Source organism: Rana temporaria, chromosome 10, assembly GCF_905171775.1.
Source record: "Rana temporaria chromosome 10, aRanTem1.1, whole genome shotgun sequence".
In the NCBI taxonomy this organism is placed as follows: domain Eukaryota; kingdom Metazoa; phylum Chordata; class Amphibia; order Anura; family Ranidae; genus Rana; species Rana temporaria.
In genome coordinates this window covers 14919838-14942927 of record NC_053498.1, presented here as the reverse complement: position 1 = coordinate 14942927, position 23090 = coordinate 14919838, and the positions used below count along the sequence as shown (strand labels likewise).

General features: G+C 42.4%; 2 protein-coding genes across 2 annotated transcripts; both read right to left on the bottom strand.

Moving 5' to 3' along the window:
* Positions 1–5335: 5335 nt before the first annotated feature.
* On the bottom strand, positions 5336–16546 carry LOC120916168 (sialic acid-binding Ig-like lectin 14). Its single transcript, XM_040326988.1, has 6 exons — positions 16293–16546; positions 13809–13844; positions 11711–11983; positions 9857–9950; positions 7665–7797; positions 5336–5712 (listed from the first exon to the last, which is right to left on the bottom strand). The coding sequence occupies exons 1-6, from the start codon at positions 16348–16350 to the stop codon at positions 5632–5634; spliced, it is 675 nt and encodes a 224-aa protein (XP_040182922.1). The 5' UTR covers positions 16351–16546; the 3' UTR covers positions 5336–5631.
* A 1738-nt stretch (positions 16547–18284) lies between these two features.
* LOC120916167 (sialic acid-binding Ig-like lectin 12) lies at positions 18285–22004 on the bottom strand. The gene is made up of 2 exons (XM_040326987.1): positions 21603–22004; positions 18285–18697 (listed from the first exon to the last, which is right to left on the bottom strand). Exons 1-2 carry the CDS (start codon positions 21859–21861, stop codon positions 18285–18287), a joined length of 672 nt encoding a protein of 223 aa, XP_040182921.1. The 5' UTR covers positions 21862–22004.
* Positions 22005–23090: the final 1086 nt, after the last annotated feature.

The following is a 23090-nucleotide window of genomic DNA, read 5'->3' as shown; positions in this document are numbered from 1 at the left end:
GGATCATGGCTCTGCTGGGTTTTTTTTTGCCTTCCTCTGGATCAACTGTGGGTATGGAGTTGGGTGTATGGGATTGTACTGTGTTTTTTTTATTTTGTTTATTTTATTTTTTTTGTGGTTGAACTGGATGGACGTGTGTCTTTTTTCAACCTGACTAACTATATGTAACTATTTCATCACCACCAAGGTGTTGTTGTTTTTTTCACTTTTTAGGAAAAAAGCATTTTGAAAAAAAAATCTTGTGCTTTTGCTTTTTGCAAATGAAAGTAATAGATGGTCAAGAGTATTTTGTAATGTGAGTTTTATTTTATTTTTTCCAAAACGCTCTAATTTTATTTTCATTTTTTTTTATTGACAAAATTCAAAATGATATCGTACAGTCAGTAAGCAAAGTTGATATGGAATACAGCAGTATGATACATAAAAATGCAAAACCTCGCCCAAAACTGCAAGGGGGAGAAAAAACGCAATATATGGAACATAACAGTTGCACCCAGGGCCTAAAGCCTCATACACACGGTAGGACTTCAAAATAACTTTTCCGTGGATTTTTGTCGGAAGGGCATTGGCAGTGAACTTGGTATGCATACACACGGTAGGACTTTTTCAGCCAACTTTCCCCAAATCCTGTGATTTTTCTGCTCTTTACTGCCACCCTTTGGGCAACTTCTGCTATTGTTGTCTGATGTTTAGCATTGGTTCATGCGTGTTTGTACTTTAGTCTGATGGACTTGTGTACACGCGATCGGATGATCCTCCATCGGACATTCTTTACCGCCACCCTTTGGTCAACTTCTGCTATTGTTGGTTGATTTTACCATTGGTTCTGAGAATGCATGTTTATACTTTGGACTAAAGTCCAATGGACTTCTGTACACACGATAGGATTTTGCACTGTAGGAATTTTGTTGCCGAAAAGTTTGTTCGCAGAGCGAACATTTGTCCAATAAAAACCGAAAAAGTTTGATTTTGATTTTTTTTAAAACCGGGGAATTTAGAAGTTTGATGCCAAAAAGTCTGACCGTGTGTATGGGGCTTTAGCCAACATTTGGACTATTGAATAGTTGGGGATTGGATCCACAAAGAGCCGTGCACTGGGATACTGGTTGCAAAACATACGGTCCTTGGAAACCCAATCAGCAGAGACTATCTAGCCAGAGAGTCAACTGACAACTGGGATCCCGGGGGCAACCAAATGATGAACACGGAAGATAAAGGGATTTTGTGCAATATTGAGAACGTCAATGTCATCAAAACCCCAGACAAGAGAAGGGAGACCTGAAAGGACCTGAAAGGACAACCCAAAGCTCCACTCTCAGGCATGCCATTATAGTAACTCCAAATAGGTAGTTGCCCAGAGTATACCATGTCGAACATGAAACTAGACATGTGCATTAGTTTTCATCCGAATACATTTTCGTCCGAATTTCAGGTATTTTCGTTATTGTTTTAACAAACGAAAACGAAAGTGCAGAATACGAAAACCGAAAGATCCGACAATTTTTTTTTCGTTTTCGTCGGTCGATTGTGCCTAACCTTAACTCTATTAGTCCAAGATTATTCTACATAGAGAGAAAACATACAACATTATAGAGAGAAAAGATTCAACATTATAGAGAGAAAAGATTCGACATTATAGAGAGAAAAGATCACTGCTGGAATTGGGTGCGGGAAGTAAAATAAAAATAATGATGATGATGAATGTTATTGGCTGATTGTAACCAAAGAGGAGGAGCAGTAAAATAACTAGAACTAACTTGGCAATTCAACATGAACGACAAAGCATCGACAAAGCATCGAAAAACATACAAACATACAAACGTCAAATCTGTCATTGAAGGCTTAACGCAGGGTTTCCATTACGTTTTTCAATTTAAAAAAATATGACCTTTCATCTTGCGTTCTATCTCTCTATATAGTATCACTATGTGTTCCGCCGAGTTCAATGAAACAAATACTTTATATTTCTTTCTCCTGAGCGTTCCTGAGCGTTCCCATTTTGCTTGTGGGCAATGTGAAGCCCACAAGCAGTTGCTTCCTGGAATAGTGGGGATGACGCGTCCGAAGCGAAAGACCCGTCCCGCCCCAATCTCGCGCATGCGCAATACTGCTGCAGCGCCGCGCCGTCAAAGACTTGGGTTGCCATCGCAAAGAGAGTCGGCTGCGGAAGTGTACGCCGTTGTGATGGCAACCCATCAACAACAAACCGGGACCGTACAGGATTGCCATTTCATGAATTGTTTATTTGTGTATTGTTAAAGTTTAATAAAAAAATAATTTATTTAATAAAGTTTAATCGGAATCGCATCACTTCCCACTTCCTGCCTAGAAATAACGCGATTCTTGTACAGGGGAGGCACAGGGGAGGTGCACAGCATCATGACTCATCATTTCCCAGGAACATTAGCGCTGCTAGGAGCCAAGGTAGCTGACGTCAGGATGCTCGGTGGATAGGAAGGTAGATTTTGTGGGACCGCATAGCAACAGGCATTTCAAGGTGGGTAAAAAAAAAAAAAGTGTTTTATTTTTTAGGTCTAATCTACACTTTAAAGCAACATTTTATTTTTGATGGAACCCCCACTTTAAGGTGTCTGTCGAATGTTCAAAGAAGATTCGACGGAGCAGCTAACTGTACGACGCCGAAATCGTACATTTCCGGTCAAATGTTCGGCCCGTAGGCTATAGAAAAATTCTAATGTTGGTTGACTAGTAATAATAATTAATAAATATAATTATTACTAGTCATACAACATTAGAATTCTTCTATAACTTGTAGGCAGAACATTCGACAGGAAATGTACGATTTGACGTACAGTTTCGCTGCTCCGTCGAATCTTCTTTGAACATTCGAAAGACACCATAAGTATTCAATGGCAGATTCAACCTTAATTCATTCGGATTTTCAGACGAATGCAATTTCTAACGAAAAACAAAAAAAATAAAAACGAATTTCGGGAGTAACTAAATAAATGTATTTTTCGGACGAAAACAAAATATTTCAGTGTGCACATGTCTATATGAAACCAAACTTGCAAGAAAAAAAGAGAGGAGAACAGAAAGAAATGTTTAATTTTAACAAGTTATTTTAAACACACATCATGGACATACAGTTACACCCCAAAACACATTCTGCTTCTCCTGCCAAGTATAGAGATATCAAAGCCTAGATCAAGGGTCGACAACCTACGACCCACAGCCGGCACCCTGGCTTGCCGTCGCTAAATGACACTAAATGCCCTGTCAGTGCCCATGATGGATTCACGTGCACCTTACCTGTGGGCATTTTGACCCCTCCACACTGACCATACACAAATATGGGGCTGTACCCGGGTTGCAGGCAGGCATCACCCGGTACCATTTTTTAGAGCCGGCGGTTGGCTTTCTTGGGAAACCACTCGGCTGTTATTTTTTATTACAATGTAATAATAGAAATAATGCGCTTCAGTCATCCTGACACCATACCAACCATGATGATTGAAGTGCCAACACCAACCATTTCCCTGATAAATTGTCCCCAAAAAAAGTATTTTCTGGCAGTGCCCCTCCCGAGACTAGACTCTGGATCCGCCCCTGGTGTGACCACAATTTTACTTCCTCCCCTGCCTTGGGTGGTCTCTCTTCGGGAAAGCCCCCTCACTACTCTACTCGTCGGTTGGCTTCAGCTGATCATGCGGAGTGGGGTCCATCAAGCCTTTTGGCTCCCCCAGGAGTCTTGTGCCCAGAGCGGCAAAGGAGGGGGTCATTCCCCTGTCAAAGGGGACTAAAGACGAGCGCTAGTTTATTTGTGTGTGTGTGCCTTCACGTTCACTTCACATTTTTTATTCACTTTTGAGCAGAAAAATAACAAATTTAAAAAATATATTTTTGAGCATCAGGAAGCAATAATATAATCTCGGTAAGATTTTATAATTACCGTATATACTCGAGTATAAGCCGACCCAAATATAAGCCGAGGCACCTAATTTTACCACAAAAAAATGTGAAAACGTATTGACTCGAGTATAAGCCTAGGGTGTCCATCTGCATGCCTCACTGTGTCCTTGTGCATGCCTCACTGTGTCCATGCCTCACTGTGCCCATGCCTTACTGTGCCCATGCCTCACTATGCCCATGCCTCACTGTGCCCATGCCTTACTGTGCCCATGCCTCACTATGCCCATGCCTCACTATGCCCATGCCTCACTGTGCCCATGCCTCACTGTGTCCATGACTAGACTGACGTTTAACATGGGAGTCTATGGAAGGGGTGCCCGGCTTTGAAAAATCAGTACTCCCCGGCCGTAGGTCCCCCGGACAAAAAAACTTTGAACACTTGTAGAGGAAGAGTGGGGCTACATGTGTGCCAAGTTTGGTCAGCTGGTACCAAGTCCCCAAAGTCTGGGAGATCAGGCGCAAAAAGGTGACTCGAGTATAAGCCGAGGGGGGCATTTTCAGCACACAAAAATGTGCTGAAAAACTTGGCTTATACTCGAGTATATACGGTATGCTCTTGTGCTTTAGAGCAAGAGATGGAAGGAGAGTGAGTAAGGGAGAACGCTTTTTGCCATCCCTCAATATCACAATCTGTCTCCCATTAGGTTTGAAGAGGCAATGGGGTGGCAGATGTACTGCTCAAAAGAAGCTTATATGTTGTAGATTATTAGGTAGATTCAGTAAGAGTTAGGCCGGCTTATCAGTAGATAAGCCGACCTAACTCAGAATCTACGCCGACCTATGTTTAAGTGTATTCTCAAACAGAGATACGCTTAAACATATCTAAGATACGATGGCTTGCGCCGTCCTATCTTAGGTTGCAATATTGAGGCTAGCCGCTAGGTGGCGCTTCCATTGCGGTCGGCGTAGAATATGTAAATGAGTAGATACGCCGATTCACGAACATACGCCGGCCGCCGCAGTACATTTACGTTGTTTCCGTAAGGCATTATCAGACCTAAAGTTATTCTATCTATTAGATGGAATAGTAATGTTAGAGTATGGCCGCCGTTCCCGCTTCGAGATTCCAAATTTTTACGTTGTTTGCGTAAGTCGTCCGCGAATAGCGATTTACGTCGTTTAAGTCCACGTCGAAATCAATAGGCCCGTGCGGCGTACTTAGCCGCAATGCACACTGGGAAATGTAGGCGCCCGGCGCATGCGCAGTTAAAAAAAAACTTCAAAAACGCAAGGTCAAGCCCCATTAACATAAAACACGCCCCCTTACACACATTTGAATTAGGCGCCCTTACGCCCGCCCGCTTTAGGCTACGCCGCCGTAACTTAGCAGGCAAGTACATTGTGAATCATGTACTTGCCTAGCTAACTTACGGCGGCGTAGCCTAAACACGCTAAGCTACGCCGCCGCAAGTTTAGGCAAATGTACCTGAATCTACCAAATAGTTTGCAAAGGCCGTTGGGACTGAGTGCATAGTTGGCCAAACGCCATCAAGCTACAATCTTGAGGGACGGATCCATAGAGGCTTTACAATTGTTAATGTAGAAACTAGATAGAGTTCCTACTTTGACAAAGACAGCAGAGTATGTTAGCTGGCAAATATTAACTTTGATGAATACTGAACACTGAACCCTGTGTTTGAAGGTCACAATATAAATTGCCAATCCACTGAAGCGTTCTTAAAATGTCTTCTGGAAAACTCATGCATTTGCATAAACAGATTCTTCAAAATCAACAGGTTCGTCTTCAAAATACTTGGGTTTAGTATTGGACTGTTTTTCCTACCAAAATAAAAAAAAAATATATATATATCAATATACCCATCACAAATTCAATGTACAGTAAATTGTGATTCTGATGAGTGATAACTCCTACTGTAAAATATTGAGCCTTTAATCCTTAGTGCTCATTGTAGCACTGAATTTTACCGAAAGTGGTTGTAAAGGCTAGACATTCTTTCCTTAATACATTCCTTGCATTAAAGTGGATGTAAACCCAATTCATGAAATTTTAGCACATATATCCGCAGTGTTTTGTTATCTCTCTTCAAAGTCCCATAGCTCTCTCCTGACCCGTTCCTCTGTTATCAGCCTGATAACTTCTGACAAATTCTCGGACACATCAGATAAAAGCAGCCTGACTTTTCTGTCAGGGGAGGTTGCTATAAATAGATTATCAGGGAGCAGGCCTTGCTACAAAACACCTCTGAAGGCCACGTACACGCGGTCGAACATGTCCGCTGAAACTGGTCCGCGGACCAGTTTCCACGGACATGTCCGACCGTGTGTACGGCCTAGCGGACAGGTTTCCAGCAGGCAAAAGTTTCTTAGCAAGCTAAGAAACTTGTCCGCTGGAAACATGTCCGATGGTTAGTACACCTAATCGGACATGTCCGCTGGTTATGACGTGTAACCAGCGTCTCGAAATCCCGCGCATGCGTCAAATTGATTGCACTTCCGTGTTTGAGAACGTCGGTGTCTTCTACGTCACCGCGTTCTCTGTCCGCGGGGATTTTGGTCTGATGGTGTGTACACACATCAGACCAAAAGCTCCCAGGAGACATGTCCGATGAAAACGGACCACGGACCGTTTTCATCGGACATGTCTCCTCGTGTGTACGGGGCCTGAGAGTCTCTGCCTATGATGAGAGGGGGTGTGTGCCTTTCCTCCAATCAGCAATGTAAGCTATCTTGGCTGTATGTCCAGACATCACACTATGTGTTAAACAGGAAGAGAAAATCTCCTAACACAATCTGAACTTTCTAAACAGTATATAAATGTGAATACAGCAGATATACATCTAAAACCTAAGAGATTTGGTTCATCCCTGTGTATCATCTGAGGCTGTTCACTTCCCTGGGTGTATGGAGGGTTTACATTCACTTTAAGGTAAAAAAAAATCCAGCAGCAGTATCGCCCCCCTCACCTCCTAAGGGCCCTTTTACCGTATGTCCTCTTTTGCTTGTGTGAGAGGGGAGATGAGCTGCTGCAGATGTGCACAGCACTGGATCGAGATTGGGCTCAGGTAAGTATTTGAGGGTGCTTTGGTGGGGGCTACTATTTCAAGGTTTTTTACCTAAAGGTTTGTGTTTTTTCACTTTAATGCATCCTATGCATTAAGGAGAAAAAACACCTCGCTGTCATGGGCCCCCTAGCCCCCGCCCCCCCAATTTACTTACCTGAGCCCGTTCACCTGCTGTGTGCGTCCCCCGGCATCCTCTTCTCCACGTGTTCTGACCGTTGATTGGATACATTGATAGCAGCACAGCCATTGGCTCCCGCTGCTGTCAATCACATCCAATGATGCTGCCGCCGGGGGATGGGACAGAGTCATACACTTGGCGTCTACGGACGGCAACTATATAACACGGGAGCGCACCCGCAAGCTAACCCCCTTGCGAAAAAACTTCCCAGAGGGGGTTAGCTTTAGCAGGGAGGAGCTGAGACAGCCGCCAGGGGGCCCCAGAACAGGAGGATCGGGGCCACTCTGTGCAAAACGAACTGCACAGTGGAGGTAAGTATGACATGTTTGTTATTAAAAAAAACGTTTTTTAACCTTTACAACCTCTTTAATGCAGAAAATGCAATAAAGTAAAAAAAGAGTTTACCTTTACAAGAACTTTAAATATACTTCTATAAAAATTTCGATCTAAAACAATATACCTAGAAGACATTCTCTATATTATAAACATCCCTAATGCAATTGTTTTCAGATTAATAACATCAACTTCACCTTTTTATCAGTGATGGCAAATTCAGTGTTTGCGTACAAAGTGTATGGTTCCATGTTTTCATACAATTGGTCAGGTTGGCATTCATACTGGTTGTTTTTAACGCTGGAATCCTCTGTTTTATTGTTCTTTGTCCTAAGAGTTTAAAAATATGCAAAAGTATGTTATTATATTAGGAATTAAACTTTAGAAACCTCAAAGAAACAGAAACCTTTCACAAGAGATGGCCACATTCGTATATGTTCATGTTGATTAACCTCCCTAGCGGTATGATTATTTCAGAAAAAAGGTGCTGAAAGCGGTACCATTATTTGCAAGGAAATTTGGTGTTTTATATTGTAGGCCTGTAATTCTTAGGAATAACTCACTTAAATCTGACCAAACAAGAGTCTAGTAGGCATCCCGGGTATGATTTTTTTTTAAAAACAACATTATAAATTATAATATAATAAATAATTATAACAAATAATAATATAATTATAATAAAAATGATTCAATAATGTAATCAACTCAAAATCACTGAAATTTGCTCAGTTGCAGAATTGTCGCGGTCATTACTTTTATTTTTTTATGACGAATTTCCCCACAAATCGCTATCGCACAATTCTGCAAGTGATTATAATTTATTATCGCTGTTTTCTAGCTGCTCTAAAACCATTTTGACATAAAGGGACACTTTTGGTTGCTATGGACAATCTACAGTTCATAGGCAGAAAGAACAGTTTTTTTTATATAAAAGAACATGCAGGACACTGGGCAGACCACTAGGGACAAGAGGGGTGTGTATTTTTTACATACAGTACTGTAATCTGTAAGATTACAGTATACTGTATGTATTGTGTTTGTTTACCTTTTTAAATTTGGCGCTGTTCTCCGCTCCCGTGCGTCGTAACGTCGCAGGGAACGGAGATCGGCGGCACACAGAGGCACTGTGTGAATCGAGCGAGGTCCCGCTCGCTCACACAGCGCGGTGGCATCGCTGGATACAGGGACAAGGTAAGTAAACCAAGCCTGTGGATTCAGCGAGGCGAGCCCGAGTCTGACTCGGGGTTACCGATAGTAGCCCAAAAATCTCACCCCGAGTCAGACTCGGGAATACCGCCAGGGGGGTTTAGGAGAGCAAGTGGTTGTTGACTGGAGTGGAGAAAAATGGGGAAAGGGAGTTACCGCTCCAGGTGGGTATGCTTACACAATCAGTGTCTTCTCAGGAGATCAAGGGTGCCGGCAATGCACAAGGCAAGTAATAAAGAAGATAAATGGACAGCCGCACTCCAAAAAAAAGTAATGTTGTCTTTATTTGGAAAAAGGATAAAAAATAGTGCTACAACTCACAGAAAAAATGGGGATAACAGCCTACGTGTTTCACACTATTAATTTGTGCTTAATCATGGCTTAATTAAGCACTAATTAATAGTGTGAAACGCGTAGGCTGTTATCCCCATTTTTTTTGCTGTGATTTGTAGTTATATGTTTTATCCGTTTAACAAATAAAGACAACTTTGTGAAAAAAATTCTGGAGCAAAGCGTGGTGACGTACAACACGTACAACGGCACTATAAAGGGGAAGTTCCATTTAGATGGCGCCACCCTTTGGGCTGCTTTTGCTGATTTCGTGTTAGTAAAAGTTTGGTGAGAGACGATTCGCGCTTTTCAGTCTTCGTGCTTTTCAGTCCATTACAGAGTGAGCATGTGTGTTTTTTTCCCTTGTTAAAGCCTACCGAGATCATTTTTCACGACGTGAAAAACGACAACGTGAAAAACGATGCGAAAATTTAGAGCATGTTCTAAATTTTTAATGGCCATTTTTCACGTCATGAAAAATGCTCTGGAGCCCACACACGACCATTTTTCATGCCATTACGTCATGAAAAACGGTCGTGTGTACGCGGCATCATTGCCAGTTATCGCAAACACTCGATTGCAGTTGTTGTGTGTATGCATACCAAGTTCATGGCCAACGCCCCTTCAGACCAAAATCCACGGAAAGTCTGATCGTGTGTATGAGGCTTAAGTGTGACAAATATGCAAAAAAAAAAAAATCAGAAAGGGGGTAAATACTTTTTCACAGCCTTATACATAGGGATATGGGAAATTCTTATCGACATTGACACACATACACCTACAAGGACTGAATTGGATAGACTTGTGTCTTTATTCAATCTTACTAACTATGAAACTATGAATAATGACTCACCTGCTTCTCAACAGAAGCTTCAATGTAACTGCAACCAACAAAAGGGCAGCAATTCCGACTGCACCAGCAATCACAAAATACTTTGTATTATCCGCTACAATAAAAGATGCAAAAGCCATTTTTTTAATTGATTGGAAATTCCACACTATGGCCCAGATTCACAGAGAGCAAGGCGCGCATTACGCCGCCATAGTGCAAACACTGTACGCTACGCCAACGCAGTGCAGAGAGGCAAGCATTGCATTCAGCAAGCCAGTGCTCCCAACACTGCGCCAGCGTGGCATGGGTTTCGAAGGCGTACGCCGGCGTAGGTGGAAGTGGGCGTGACCCCATGCAAATGATGCCCCGAGCGCCAGACAGGTACGTATCACGAACTGCGCATGCGCCGTGACGTGAACGCACCCCCCTGCGCCTGCTCATAACCACGCCGGCACAGCTGCCTAAGGATCACTGCGTACGCCGTGGACATAACGTACACCCAGCCAGACACACGTCCAACGCACAATATGCCGGCTTGTGTTCCCTGGTGCAGACCTGAGCATGTCTGTTGCTGGGTTGCACCTCCTTTATGGGGAATAACTTTACACCGTACGACGTACAACTTACGCGCATCTCGCATAGCATGCGCCGGCACACGCACGTTCGTGAATCGCCGTATTTCCCTCAGTTGTATGTTTAAATGGCTAATCAATAGGAGCGGCACCATGCTACCAGCCTAAATGTACGCCCACCCTACGCTGGCGTAAGCAAGATACGTCGGCGGGGTGTAGCCTGTTTTTAGGCGCATATTAGTTTGTGGGTCTGGCGCACAGATACGACGGCGCACATTTGCACTTACGTCGGCGTAACTTGTTATACGTCGCCGTAAGTGCTTTGTGAATCTGGGCCTATATATTCTACTAAATCCTAAATACATAAATACTAGTCATTAAAGCAAAACTAAAGAGAGAATAAAACGTCAATTCAAACAGTGTTCATGAAAAAGAAAACAGCAAGTAATGTTTTTTTAAAGTAACTAGTCTGAGGCCTTGTACTCACGGCAGGACATGTCCGATGAAAACGGTCTGCAGACCGTTTCCATCGGACATGTCTGGCCGGGGACTGCCCGGGGACTTCTGTTCGATGGCTATACACACCATCGAACAGAAGCCCGCGCGTAAACATTACGCGGGGCGTGTCCGCGGTGTCGCCGCGACAATGACGCGGCGACGTGGGCGGGCCGCCTTAAATATGCTTCCACGCATGCGTCGAAGTCATTCGACGCATGCGAGGGATGCGGGCGGCAGGACATGTACGGTAGGTCTGTACAGACGACCGTACATGTCCGGGCGGACAGGTTTCCAGCGGACTGTTTTAAAACAAGTCCGGGAAACAGTTGTCCGCTGGAAACCTGTCCGATCCGTCCCAAAATGGTCCGCTCGGGCCAACACACGGCCAAACATGTCTGCTGAAACTGGTCTGCGGACCAGTTTCAGCAGACATGTTTGGTCGTGAGTACGGGGCCTAAGGGGAAGATTTATAAAAATACTAAAAATAAATTACTTTACGAATGTCTCAACATCCATGCAAGCTTAACAAAAAATTCCTGTAAGGTTTGTGATATATGTGTAGTTTCCTTGTTGCCCTTTACCAGGTGAATATAACAATTCCTAACATTCGATCCTAAGAGAAAAATAGCTTAAGAACATTCAACCATGTTAATAGGGTAAGAATATTCAACCAGCAGGGGGACCAAATATTAGGGAGACCTCTGCATGGGAGGGGGGGGGGTTCTTTAGCACTTCTCTATGATAAGGGGGTGTTAGTTGCCAGACTTCAAATTGAACAAAAATAGGCACCAGCACATTTACTTACATTGTACAATTATAATGATAGTTTGATTAATGGCACCAAGATTATTGTGAGCCAAGCAATGATATGTATCTGCCTCACTGGCTATTATATTGCTCAGATTGAGCATAAGCTCACTCCCATTGCCCTTGTTGAGTACGTTCTTCTCTCCCTTCATCCAGGTCACCTGAGCTCCTGGGTTACTGTCCACAGAACATTTCAGAGCCAGTGAGCTTCCTTCTTGTACTGTCACTTCCTGATTTGTGGTGTGGTTGACAATGGTGTGGTTTTGTATTCCTATAAGAAAGACAAAAAACAAATTAAAGAGGCACTGTCATGTCTGTGAATCCCTCTCCATCCCGCACTTAATGGTTAAACTGACAGTGACTTTTTTCCCCAGGAGTCCCTCTTCTGACTCATTTACTTATGTGTAAATTTCAGCTTGAGCTACTGAGCTCTTTGTACAGGTGATAAGGAGAAAAATAAAAATGGAATCACTCTTGGCACATGAACTAGATACACATGAGGAGCACCTCTGGATTTGGGTCCCCTGGAGGACATACAGAGAAATAATAAGGCCTCGTACACACGACGGGACATGTCCGATGAAAACGGTCCGCGGACCGTTTTCATCGGACATGTCACCTGGTCGGATTTTGGTCTGATGGCTGTACACACCATCAGACCAAATTTCACGCGGACAGCGAATGCGGTGACGTGGCCGCGACCCTGGAAGGTCAATGCTTCCATGCATGCGTCGAATCACTTCGACGCATGCGAGGGCTTTCGGCCTAGCGGACATGTCCGGTGAGTCGTACAGACGACCGAACATGTCTGACGGACAGGCTTCCAGCGGACATGTTTCTTAGCATGCCAAGAAACATTTGTCCGCTGGAAACCTGTCCGATCCGCTGGAAAATTGTCCGGTCGGCCGTACAGACGACCGAACATGTCCGCGGAAACTGGTCATAGGGACGCGTCCGTCTCCTCTGGGGGGGTATTTTTTTCCCTTTTTTTGGCCTCCCCCCCCCTCGTCTCCTTCATTTTTAGTCCCGCATTTCTGGTACCTACCTACTACCCTCTTCTATCCCACAATATTCTCTGGGGAACCCTAGGGTCCCTCGCCTTATTCTTCTTCTGTGTTTTTTGTTTCTATAATGTTTGGGGCTTGGGCAGTTCTGATATGTCTGTTGTTATAGAAACAATGGGCCAGATTCACAAAAGAGATACGACGGCGTATCTCCTGGTACGCCGTCGTATCTCTGTTTCTAACTATGCGACTGATTCATAGAATCAGTTACGCATTGATAGGCAGAAGATCCGACAGGTGTAATGGACTCACACTGTCGGATATTAGGATGCAGTACCGCGGCCGCCGCGGGGGGGAGTTTGCGTCGTAAACCAGCGTCGGGTATGCAAATTAGGAGTTACGGCGATCCACAAAGCTTTTTCCCGTCGTTACGTCGTCGCGAGTGTTAGATCTCCGTCGCAAAGATAGTGCACCTTTAACATGGTGTAAAAGTACTCCACCATGTTAAAGTATGCCTGTCTTTCCCGCGTCGCTTTTGAATTATTTAAAAAAAAAAAAATTTTCCCGGCGCAACTCTTTTTTCACGTCGCGATTCACAAAACGTTGGCGCATCGTAATTTCACGCAAAGCACGTCGGAAAATTTGCGACGGGAGCATGCGCAGTACGTCCAGCGCGGGAGCGAGCCTAATTTAAATGGTACCCACCCCATTTGAATTGGACCGCCTTGCGCCGGACCTGTTTACGATACACCGCCGCAAATTTCCAGGTAAGTGCTTTGTGGATCGGGCACTAAATCGGAAAAATTGCGGCGGTGTAACGTAAACCGGTTACGTAAAATTGCGCCCGCTCTATGTGAATCTGGCCCAATAAGTGATGCCTCGGCTGGGCCTAGAGACATTAATACAGTACTAGGTTCTGTATAATATAATATAATATAATATATAATCTATGCTAATGATAAGATTTTCACGACCACGATGTTCAGCTCATAAGCTGGTATTGTGTCAGTGTTATTTGAACTGTACCATCCCATGAAAGGTAAAATACTATTTATATTGGAAAAAAAAAATATATGAAATGTACAACAATACCTGGAGTCTCAGTGGTAATAAAGATGGAAGGTGGATCTGTAATATAAACAGAAATACAAGTACTCATTAGTACAACAAAAATTCACGGTTATTTTAGAAGATTAGTTTTGTGTAATATACTCTGGCTACCATAACCCATAGTTAAAGAGAATCTCTATTTTAAAACCCGAATCAAAGGCATGTCTGCAAAGAAGAGGATTAATACTTTACACTCCCACAAAGCCAATCTGCTCCACACTGGCTGAAAATCATGTAGTGTCAGATTCCTGGAACATACTGATACATGGTTCCTTTCTCCGACTCCTGTGTCTCTGTAGGACAAAATAAAGATGGGTCGAAGGAAGGAACCAAAGAGTTATGGATTTTTGACATACCTGGAAGTGTTCTGGAAGATGTTTAATCCAGCACAGCTCTTTAAGAGAGCAGAAATATTGAACATGGACATATTACCTTTGGTTTAGGATTTTATAATAGTGACAAAATCACTTAAAGCCCCAAATTAGCCTACAAGAAGTGTGGACCAGCAATGGGACTTAGCCTACATAAATGTATATTTGTAAATTACAGACAGCTCAAAATGTTTATAGATTCAACACCTTGAATGTTTAATTTCCCAACTTCTACAGTCATTACAAAGCCAATAACGGTGTCCTTCTTTGCTGGGATTGTAATGTAGAATAAGAAAGTACATTGATAATATAAAGAAGAGCATAATGCCTATGAACTAGCAGAAGAGGACGAGACACAGACTACGGTTGGCTCTCTAAGAAGTTGGTGGGTGATTCCACCTACTGGTGGAAGCCCAAAATAAAAAAAATACATCTCTGATGCTTTTGTTTTGTTTGCTATAGTATTAAAGAAATAAAAGTGTATCTAAAGCCAAAACTTTTTTATGTTTTAGATATATTGGGGAATGGTTAAAACTATTTTCAGGTCTATATTGACTCAAGCCTCGTAGACACACATTCGGTTTACTCGGCAAGAACCAGCAAGAAAACTGCTGGCAGAGCTTTCTTGCCGAGTATACCGTGCGTGTGCACGAGGCTTTCAGGTTTCTCATCAAGAAAACTGCCTATAATCTCGATGAGAAAAATAGAGAGCAAGTTCTTAAGGAATCAGCCGGCTTCCTCTCCGGCCCCTTACGGCTCTTGCAGCCTGCATTTGTGAATGCCCCGGAGACAGCACGGACGTACGATCATTCCCTACATAAAATGTTAAATCATCCACGAGCACACCTGTCCTTACTTTGATGTAAGTGTTGGATACTTCTATTTTTATTATATATTAAACATTGCACTAAGAGGCACTTTTTTGTGTGTTTCTTTCATGTTAATGTTTTGAGTTGGCTTCACTCCTGAGAAGAGCTGGCCCTTAGTGCCTTGTCAATCAAGACCCCATCCACTACCATTATCATCATTTTCATCCCTCAAGATATTCCATCTTTTACAAATTGATTGGACTTTTTTGTTCTTATCTGTGGACTTTTTACATTGAAGTTTCATTCCCCTCTGTTCAAAAATATTTTTATTATTATTATTATTTTTTATTATTATTATTTTTCCACCTGCGAGTCAATTTATCTATATCCTGAGCGCTAGCAATTTTTGTCTCTTGTTTATGTCTTGTAATCTCTGAAGAAGGAGGTGAATTTAGAGCCCTGGAAACATAATGACTGTTTTATACATTCTTGTATGAATGTACATCAGTATTAAAAATAAGTTGTGCACCATACAACTATATTTGAATGTACCCTTTTTTGTATTATCCTTTCCTCATTTCTGTACCGTGTTATGCCTTACCTTTTAAGCGATAATTTCTCATCAACAAATTCTTTTAATAAAATCCAAAGTGAAAGATATAATTTTTGTAATCTTATGCCGCGTACACACGATCGGTCCATCCGATGAGAAAGGACCGATGGACCGTTTTCTTCGGTTAACCGATGAAGCTGACTGATGGTCCGTTGCGCCTACACACCATCGGTTAAAAAAACAATCGTGTCAGAAAGCGGTGACGTAAAACACAACGACGTGCTGGAAAAAACGAAGTTCAATGCTTCCAAGCATGTGTCGACTTGATTCTGAGCATGCGTGGATTTTTAACCGATGGTTGTGCCTACTAACGTTTTTTTCCCATTGGTTAGGTATCCATCGGTTAAGTTTAAAACAAGATTGCTTTTTTTAACCTATGGATAAATATCCGATGGGGCCCACACACGATCGGTTTTGACCGATGAAAACGGTCCATCAGACCATTCTCATTGGTTTAACCGATCGTGTGTACGCAGCATTAGTTCTTTGGTCTGGGTCATAGAGGAAAAAAAAAACCTGACAGGGATTTTAACCCTATTTTACTGCAACCCAAACAAAAAAAATGCTTGGCATTAAATATACTATAATGGGGTGAAGGGTTTACTGCAACATTTTAGCTTCTGGTGTGATTTTTTTTATATTTCCCAACCACAACTTCATATTTTATACTCACACTGAACAGATAATGTGATTTCATTTTGGGAATAACTGTTCAATGATGGGAAGGTCATCTGACAAGTCAATGAAGTTTGATGGTGACTCCGAGTTGGTACGAATGTCAGATTTGTTGAGTTAGTCCATATTCCCGTCTGGTTCTGCCATGTAATTAGTGCGTTGGGGCAGCCTCCTGGTGCAGTACATGTTAGCGTTACCGTTTTACCTTCAGTCAATATTCCAGGGTCCGAAATTACATGGTTTTCATTAGGGTCTACAAGAAGCCCCACCCCCAAAAATATTTAAAAAGAGTTTTAAAGACAAAAATTAAACAAACATTTTAGTGATATTGCAAAGATGTAATATTATGGAAAAATAAGTGTGTTTCCCTAAAGCCCCGTACACACTATAGGTTAACCAGAGGACAACGGTCTGAAGGACCGTTGTCCTAGGTTAACCGATGAAGCTGACTGATGGTCCGCCACGCCTACACATCATAGGTTAAATAACCGATCGTGTCAGAACGCGGTGGTGTAAAACACAACGACGTGCTGAAAAAAACTAAGTTCAATGCTTCCAAGCATGCGTCGACTTGATTCTGAGTAGTTAGAAACACATATTAGGTCATACATAACCCCATCAGCGTCCCCTTGTGGTTAACTCCCAAACTGCAATTGTCATTTTCACAGTAAACAATGCATTTTAAATGCATTTTTTTCTGTGAAAATTACAATGGTCCCAAAAATGTGTCAAAATTGTCCGAAGTGTCCTCCATAATGTCGCAGTCATGAAAAAAATCGCTGATCGCCGCCATTAGTAGTATTTTATACCAACGCCGCGTACACACGGTCGGAATTACCGACAAGAAAAGTTTAATGTGAGCTTTTGGTAGAAAATTCTGACCGTGTGTGCGCCCCATGTGTAGGTCCCATCGGACTTTTTCAGACAAGAAAAATTTGAGAGCTGGTTCTCAAATTTGCCGTTCTTGTCGGAAATTCCTATCGTCTGTATGCAATTCCGAAGCACCAAAAACCATGCATGCTCTGAATCAAGTACGAAATAAAGCGCTCGGTCTGGTAAAACTAGCGTTCGTAACAGAGATAGCACATTGGTCGCGCTGTAACGGACTGAAAAGCATGAGGCTGAAAAGCGCGAATCGTCTCACATCAAACTTCTACTAACACGACTGGCATTGAACTTCCCTTTAATAGTGTCGTCGTACGTCTTGTACGTCACTGTGTTCTTGACGTTCGGAATTTCCGACAACATTTGTGTGACTGTGTGTATACAAGACAAGTTTGAGGCAACATCCGTCGGAAAAAAATCCACGGTTTTCTTGTCGGATTTTCCGACCGCGTGTACGTGGCATTAGACTCCAGTAATACTCTAGATATATTTCAAAATTGCTGGTTATTCTGCTTTAATATATACAAGTCAATGGCCAGGTATACGTATGCAGCACCGGAGTTCCATTTTTACGTAATGCACATTTTTCCCAATCCAGTGAGTTCATCAGGGGCAGTTACATGGTCCATCAGCTTTTTTACATCAAAATATCTTTGAAGGTTCAAAAGGACCTACAATCTGGGATTCAATAGAACTTGTGAATTCCCTTCTCTTGCCTTAGCATAAAGCATTCCAGAAAGGCTTCTGCTGGATTTTCAATAAAATTCATGAGTTCCATTAAATCTCAGGCCTTGTACACACGACTGAGTTTCTCGGCAAAAACCAGCAAGAAACTTGCTGGGATTTTTTTTTTGCCAAGGAAACCGGTCGTGTGTACATTTTTCGATGAGGAAACTGTCGAGGATCCCATCGAGCCAAAAAGAGAGCATGTCTTATTTTTCCTCGACGGGAATGGAGAAACTTGCCTTGTCGAGTTCCTCGACAGCTTAACAAGGAACTCGACAAGGAAAACGATGTGTTTCGCCCATCGAGTTCCTCGGTCGTGTGTACGAGGCTTCAGTGTATGTTGTCCATGTGAGCCTTTACTGTATAGCCTCTGTTTTTCTCAGTACAGGAACACCTTTAGAGGGAACTGTGGACATTTATGGGAAGCAAACCTACATGTGACATTTATTGTTATCATATTGAATATATAGCTGTACTTCCGCCTGTTGACTTTCCCATCTTCAAATCTGAAGTAATACTTTCCAGAATCTTGCTCTTTGGCGCCTGTTATCATTAATGTGCAATCTCCATTATTTGGATTTCCCGTCAGCTGAAAATGGGGCTTTGTGCCATTAATTGACTTGTCACTAGAGGCTACATATTCACGGCATATCGATTTCCAGTAACCTCTAGAGATGTTGAAGGATTTTGTGTGATCAGCAGTAAATGTACAAGGAATAGTGACACAAAGACCCTTCTGGACAGTGACAGTCTGATTCACTTGAATAGAATAGCCAGGTACTCGTGTCATCTCTGAGGAAGAAAAATTTGTAGAAAATTGTTATAACATATTCATAAAACACTTTGAACATGCATGTAAAAGCAAAATTTTTTTTGAGGAAGGGTTAGACCATCTGTCAAGTTTGTGTCTGTGTCCCCTGTCACGGTCAGATAAGTAGCAGCCCAGGAACAGAACAAGGTCCATCTACTCTATACCTTCATTATGTATCAGCTCTTTTGAAGGAAAACACACTCGACCTGAAACAGCCGCTGCTGTCTCTCCAGTGTGAAAGCCCTGAGGGCTTTCACACTGGAGTGGTGCTCTATCAGCACGGTAAAAAAAGTCCTGCTAGCAGCATCTTTGGGACGGTGAAGGAGTGGTGTGTATACTGCTCCTTCACCACTCCTGCACATTGAAATCAATGGGCACCATGACTATACCGCCGACAAAGTGCATCTGCAGAGGTGCTTTGAGGTGGTTTTAACCCTTTCTCGCGAAATTGACGGTAAAACGCCACAATTTTTTACCGCCGACGCACCTCCCGCCCCCGTATGAAAGGGGCCTTAGAAACTTTTTTTTTTTAGGGATGTTAGACCGCCTATCAAGTTTTTATTGCTATCTGTGTCCCTTTTAGGGAGATTCACCTTCTATTTGATTCGGTGCCCATTGTCGCCATCGTGATGATGGTACTTTCAGCCTAACCCTGCACGTTGTTTTTCCAGCTTTCAGGATCACAATCTCTCTACTAAGGATGATTGTCACTGGGGCTTGGGGGAACTCTGCAATTAACCCCTATACATACACAAATCACTCCCACTGCGTGTTTGGCAAAAACACAAACCATTCACAACAATCACTTTAACAAAAACCACAAAGTAAAAAAAGATAGGGAAGTTTAATTGCTATTTTGTTATATTAAAATGACTTGTACATGAGCATCCTGCTTAGCCATATCTTTGCTTTATTATTTGTGTAAAAAAAAGAAAAAGAGTCTGAAAAAAAGAAGCCGAATACAGGCAACGCATCTATGGACTGGTAAACTGCAATTGGTCTGTGATGCTTCCTTTTGTGGTTGCCTCTCCCTCTGCCTTTTACCCCCAAGTGTTTCCCATCTACATATGGGGAAATAGGATCTCCGGTGGTAAGTCCGCCTGCTTCTTGGTGGATTTGTGAACAATGGTATTCCTGTTATATATTGTTGATTTATTTATTTTTGTCTTTTATGTTTGTATAGCTGTTTTGTCTATCTATGTTTGATGCATACATCCCCTGATGAAGCCTAGAGGCAAAACATGTCGGGATAACGTATGATCAATCAACCTTCAGAAAACCTCCAGTGTAACCACTATTTCGGATTTATTCCACACTAAACGACCTTTTGTGATTTGCTACTCATTTTTAATTCTTTGCATAATTAAAAATAAATTATATAAACCTTTTATCTACTGTTTTTGGGTTTCCATTATTATGTGATTAAGCACCGTTATGGTCCCATCCTTTCCCTTCTCCTGTTTTTTTAATGCAATATTTTACATTTTTGGGGTGGGTTGATTAAGCTTTAAATATTTTTTCTTATATTTACTGTGTAACAAGTAAAGTGCTACATGGGTGCGATCAAGAGATAATGATAACCAATTTTTAACTCCTCATTTTTGTGATTTGCGAAGTGCAGACTTTGCCCTGAAATTTTACTTGAAAATTTTAGTAAGCAGATATTCCATGGCTGGAGGCAGTATTGCCAACCGTCCGTATTTTTACGGACAGTCCATAAAAGCGGGCACTTTTTCCCCCCGTTCGTAAATATCCGTGGTTGCGGAAATGTGCCAGTAAAAATAGCGGAGATCGGTTCGGCTTGGAACTGCGCATGGAGATTGGAGGCAGGGGGTGATTGGAGGCAGGGGGTGATTGGAGGCACTGCAGAGGGGGATGGTGGCACCGCAGAGGGTGGGGGATGGAGACAGGGGTTGTTGGTGGCACTGCAGGGGGAGATTGGAGGCAGGGGGAGATTGGAGGCAGGGGGTGATTGGTGGCAGGGGGTGATTGGTGGCACCGCAGAGGGGGATGGAGGCAGGGGACAATGGAGGCAGGGGGTGATTAAAGGCAGGGGGCCTGGGGGAGATTGGAGGCAGGGAGGGATTGTGGCATCGCAGAGGGGGGTGAAGGCAGGAGGTGTTGGTGGCAGAGGGGGGTGATGTGACTAAATAATTTGCCCTTATTATATCGAAAATAACAAACATATGTTTTTGTTACCTTAATATCTACCTTAAATCACATTGCTATTTGCCTAGCGTACTTATTTGTAGCCTAAATACTGAAATTTGCACCTAAAAATGTAATTTAGTAACTTTTGTGAAATGCCAGTAAAAACGTGACTGCGCCAGTAAATTTCTGGTGTCGTGCCAGTAAATTTCAATCTGGTAGGTTGGCAACACTAGCTGGAGAGCAGAAAAGACCTTTGGTGCTTCTGGAGTGGGGTGGGAGGAGGCATGTAAAGAGTGTAGTTCATAAATGAATAGATGACATTCAAAATATAATAATATAAATATAAATATAATAATGCACTCTCTTAAATGTTTGACTGTAAACCTTCCCAAAAATCAAATCCGTAACACTTTAAACCAGCATGTTTAACTGGTGGGGTATGGAACTGAATAATTTAGAATATCTAGAGCAGGAAATAATTTCCATTCCTAAGGCTTCCCTTCCTTTCCTGTGTCAGATACACAACATGATGTAAAAGGAAACATGTGTCTCATTTGGGGCGATTTCCTTTCACTTTTGGTTCTTGTTACAACTTTAAATATTAGACAGGATTCTGTAACTTGCATTTAAGTATCTAAACCCAAGAACAAATGTAATATATTGTAGCTTAAAAAAAACAATGCATTATATTATATTTTTCTTATTAGATTTAGTTATCCTTTAGGTTACACTCACCTGTTACCTCTACCTTTACTGGTGTATCTGAATAATTATATTGAATTGAGTTTTTGCTTTCCTCAAATCTGAAGTAGTAAGTTCCAATATCTTCCCTCCCGACGTTGGAGATTTTCAATGTGCAGTCACCATCGTTAGGGTTTCCGATGGCATGAAAGTTCTTCTTTGTCCCTATTGACATGTCAGTAGAAGCCACTATCTCAGACCCTTTCTTCCAATATCCTTTTGAATTGACAAATTTCTCTCTACCATCAGCCATGAATTTACAAGGCACAATGCCACAAATATTCGGTGGGATTTTCAACTCTCGGTTAACTTGAATGGAGTAATTATTGGATATCACAGGCTCTGCAGAGAAATAAAGTTTTGAAAGATTATTAAAAAAATGATATTTTTCATTAAAAGGCTAGCCTGCTCAAATATTATTATTTATAGGTGGAGACTGATGGACTGGAAATATTCCTGGCTTTAAATGTGCCTGGAATATACAAATAGTGGAACCTCCCTGACATATTTCTCTAATGTTTTTCTTCTTCTGTTCACAGCCACCTTTAAAAAAAATTGTGAAATTTCCTAAATATAAAGACCATTTTGATGACGCATTTTGGTAAAGTGAACTCATCACTAAAAGGACATGCTTATAGCATTTAGGATAGCACATGGGAAAGGGAATCCCACCCTACAATACCACCTCACCTTTCCTCTCTGTGTTTATCTAAAAGCATGCCCCCCTTGAATCCTCCAAAGGCACAAACTGGACGATGGGCTTCTAAAGTGAAATACGGAAGGGCCCTGTAGCACCTGTCCAGTAATTCAAATCAAAGCATTCACTACAAGACTAAATCACAAAAATAACCAATTTTTCAAGACTTCCTTCCTTTGCCCTGAGCCAGCAGTCTGAAGACTACTATAGACTACATAAAAAGAAAAGCGCAGTAACCAAACCTTTTTGAACACACTGGTGCTATCCAGTGGCAGCTGGTGCTCCCAAATTTTTGGGGGGCGCAAACAAATTGAAAAAAAAAAAAAACACATCAATTGCAGCCTCACTGTGCCATCAAACGCAGCCACTGTGCCATCAAATACCGCCACTGTGCCATCAAATACCACCACTGTGCCATCAAACGCAGCTACTGTGCCCATCAATTGCAGCAACTGTAATTGTGCCCATCAAACGGTGCCACTGTGTCATCAAATGCAGCCACTGTGCCATCAAACACAGCCACTGTGCCATCATTTGCAGCCACTGTGCCCATCAACCGCTGCCACTGTGCCATCAAATGCTGCCACTGTGCCATCCAATGCTGCCACTGTGCCATCAAATGCACCCACTGTGCCATCAAATGCTCCCAATGCTGCCACTGTGTCATCAAATGCTGCCACTGTGCCATCAAATGCTGCCACTGTGCCATTAAATGCTCACAATGATGTCACTGTGCCATCTAATGCTCCCACTGTGCCATCCAATGCTGCCACTGTGCTATCAAA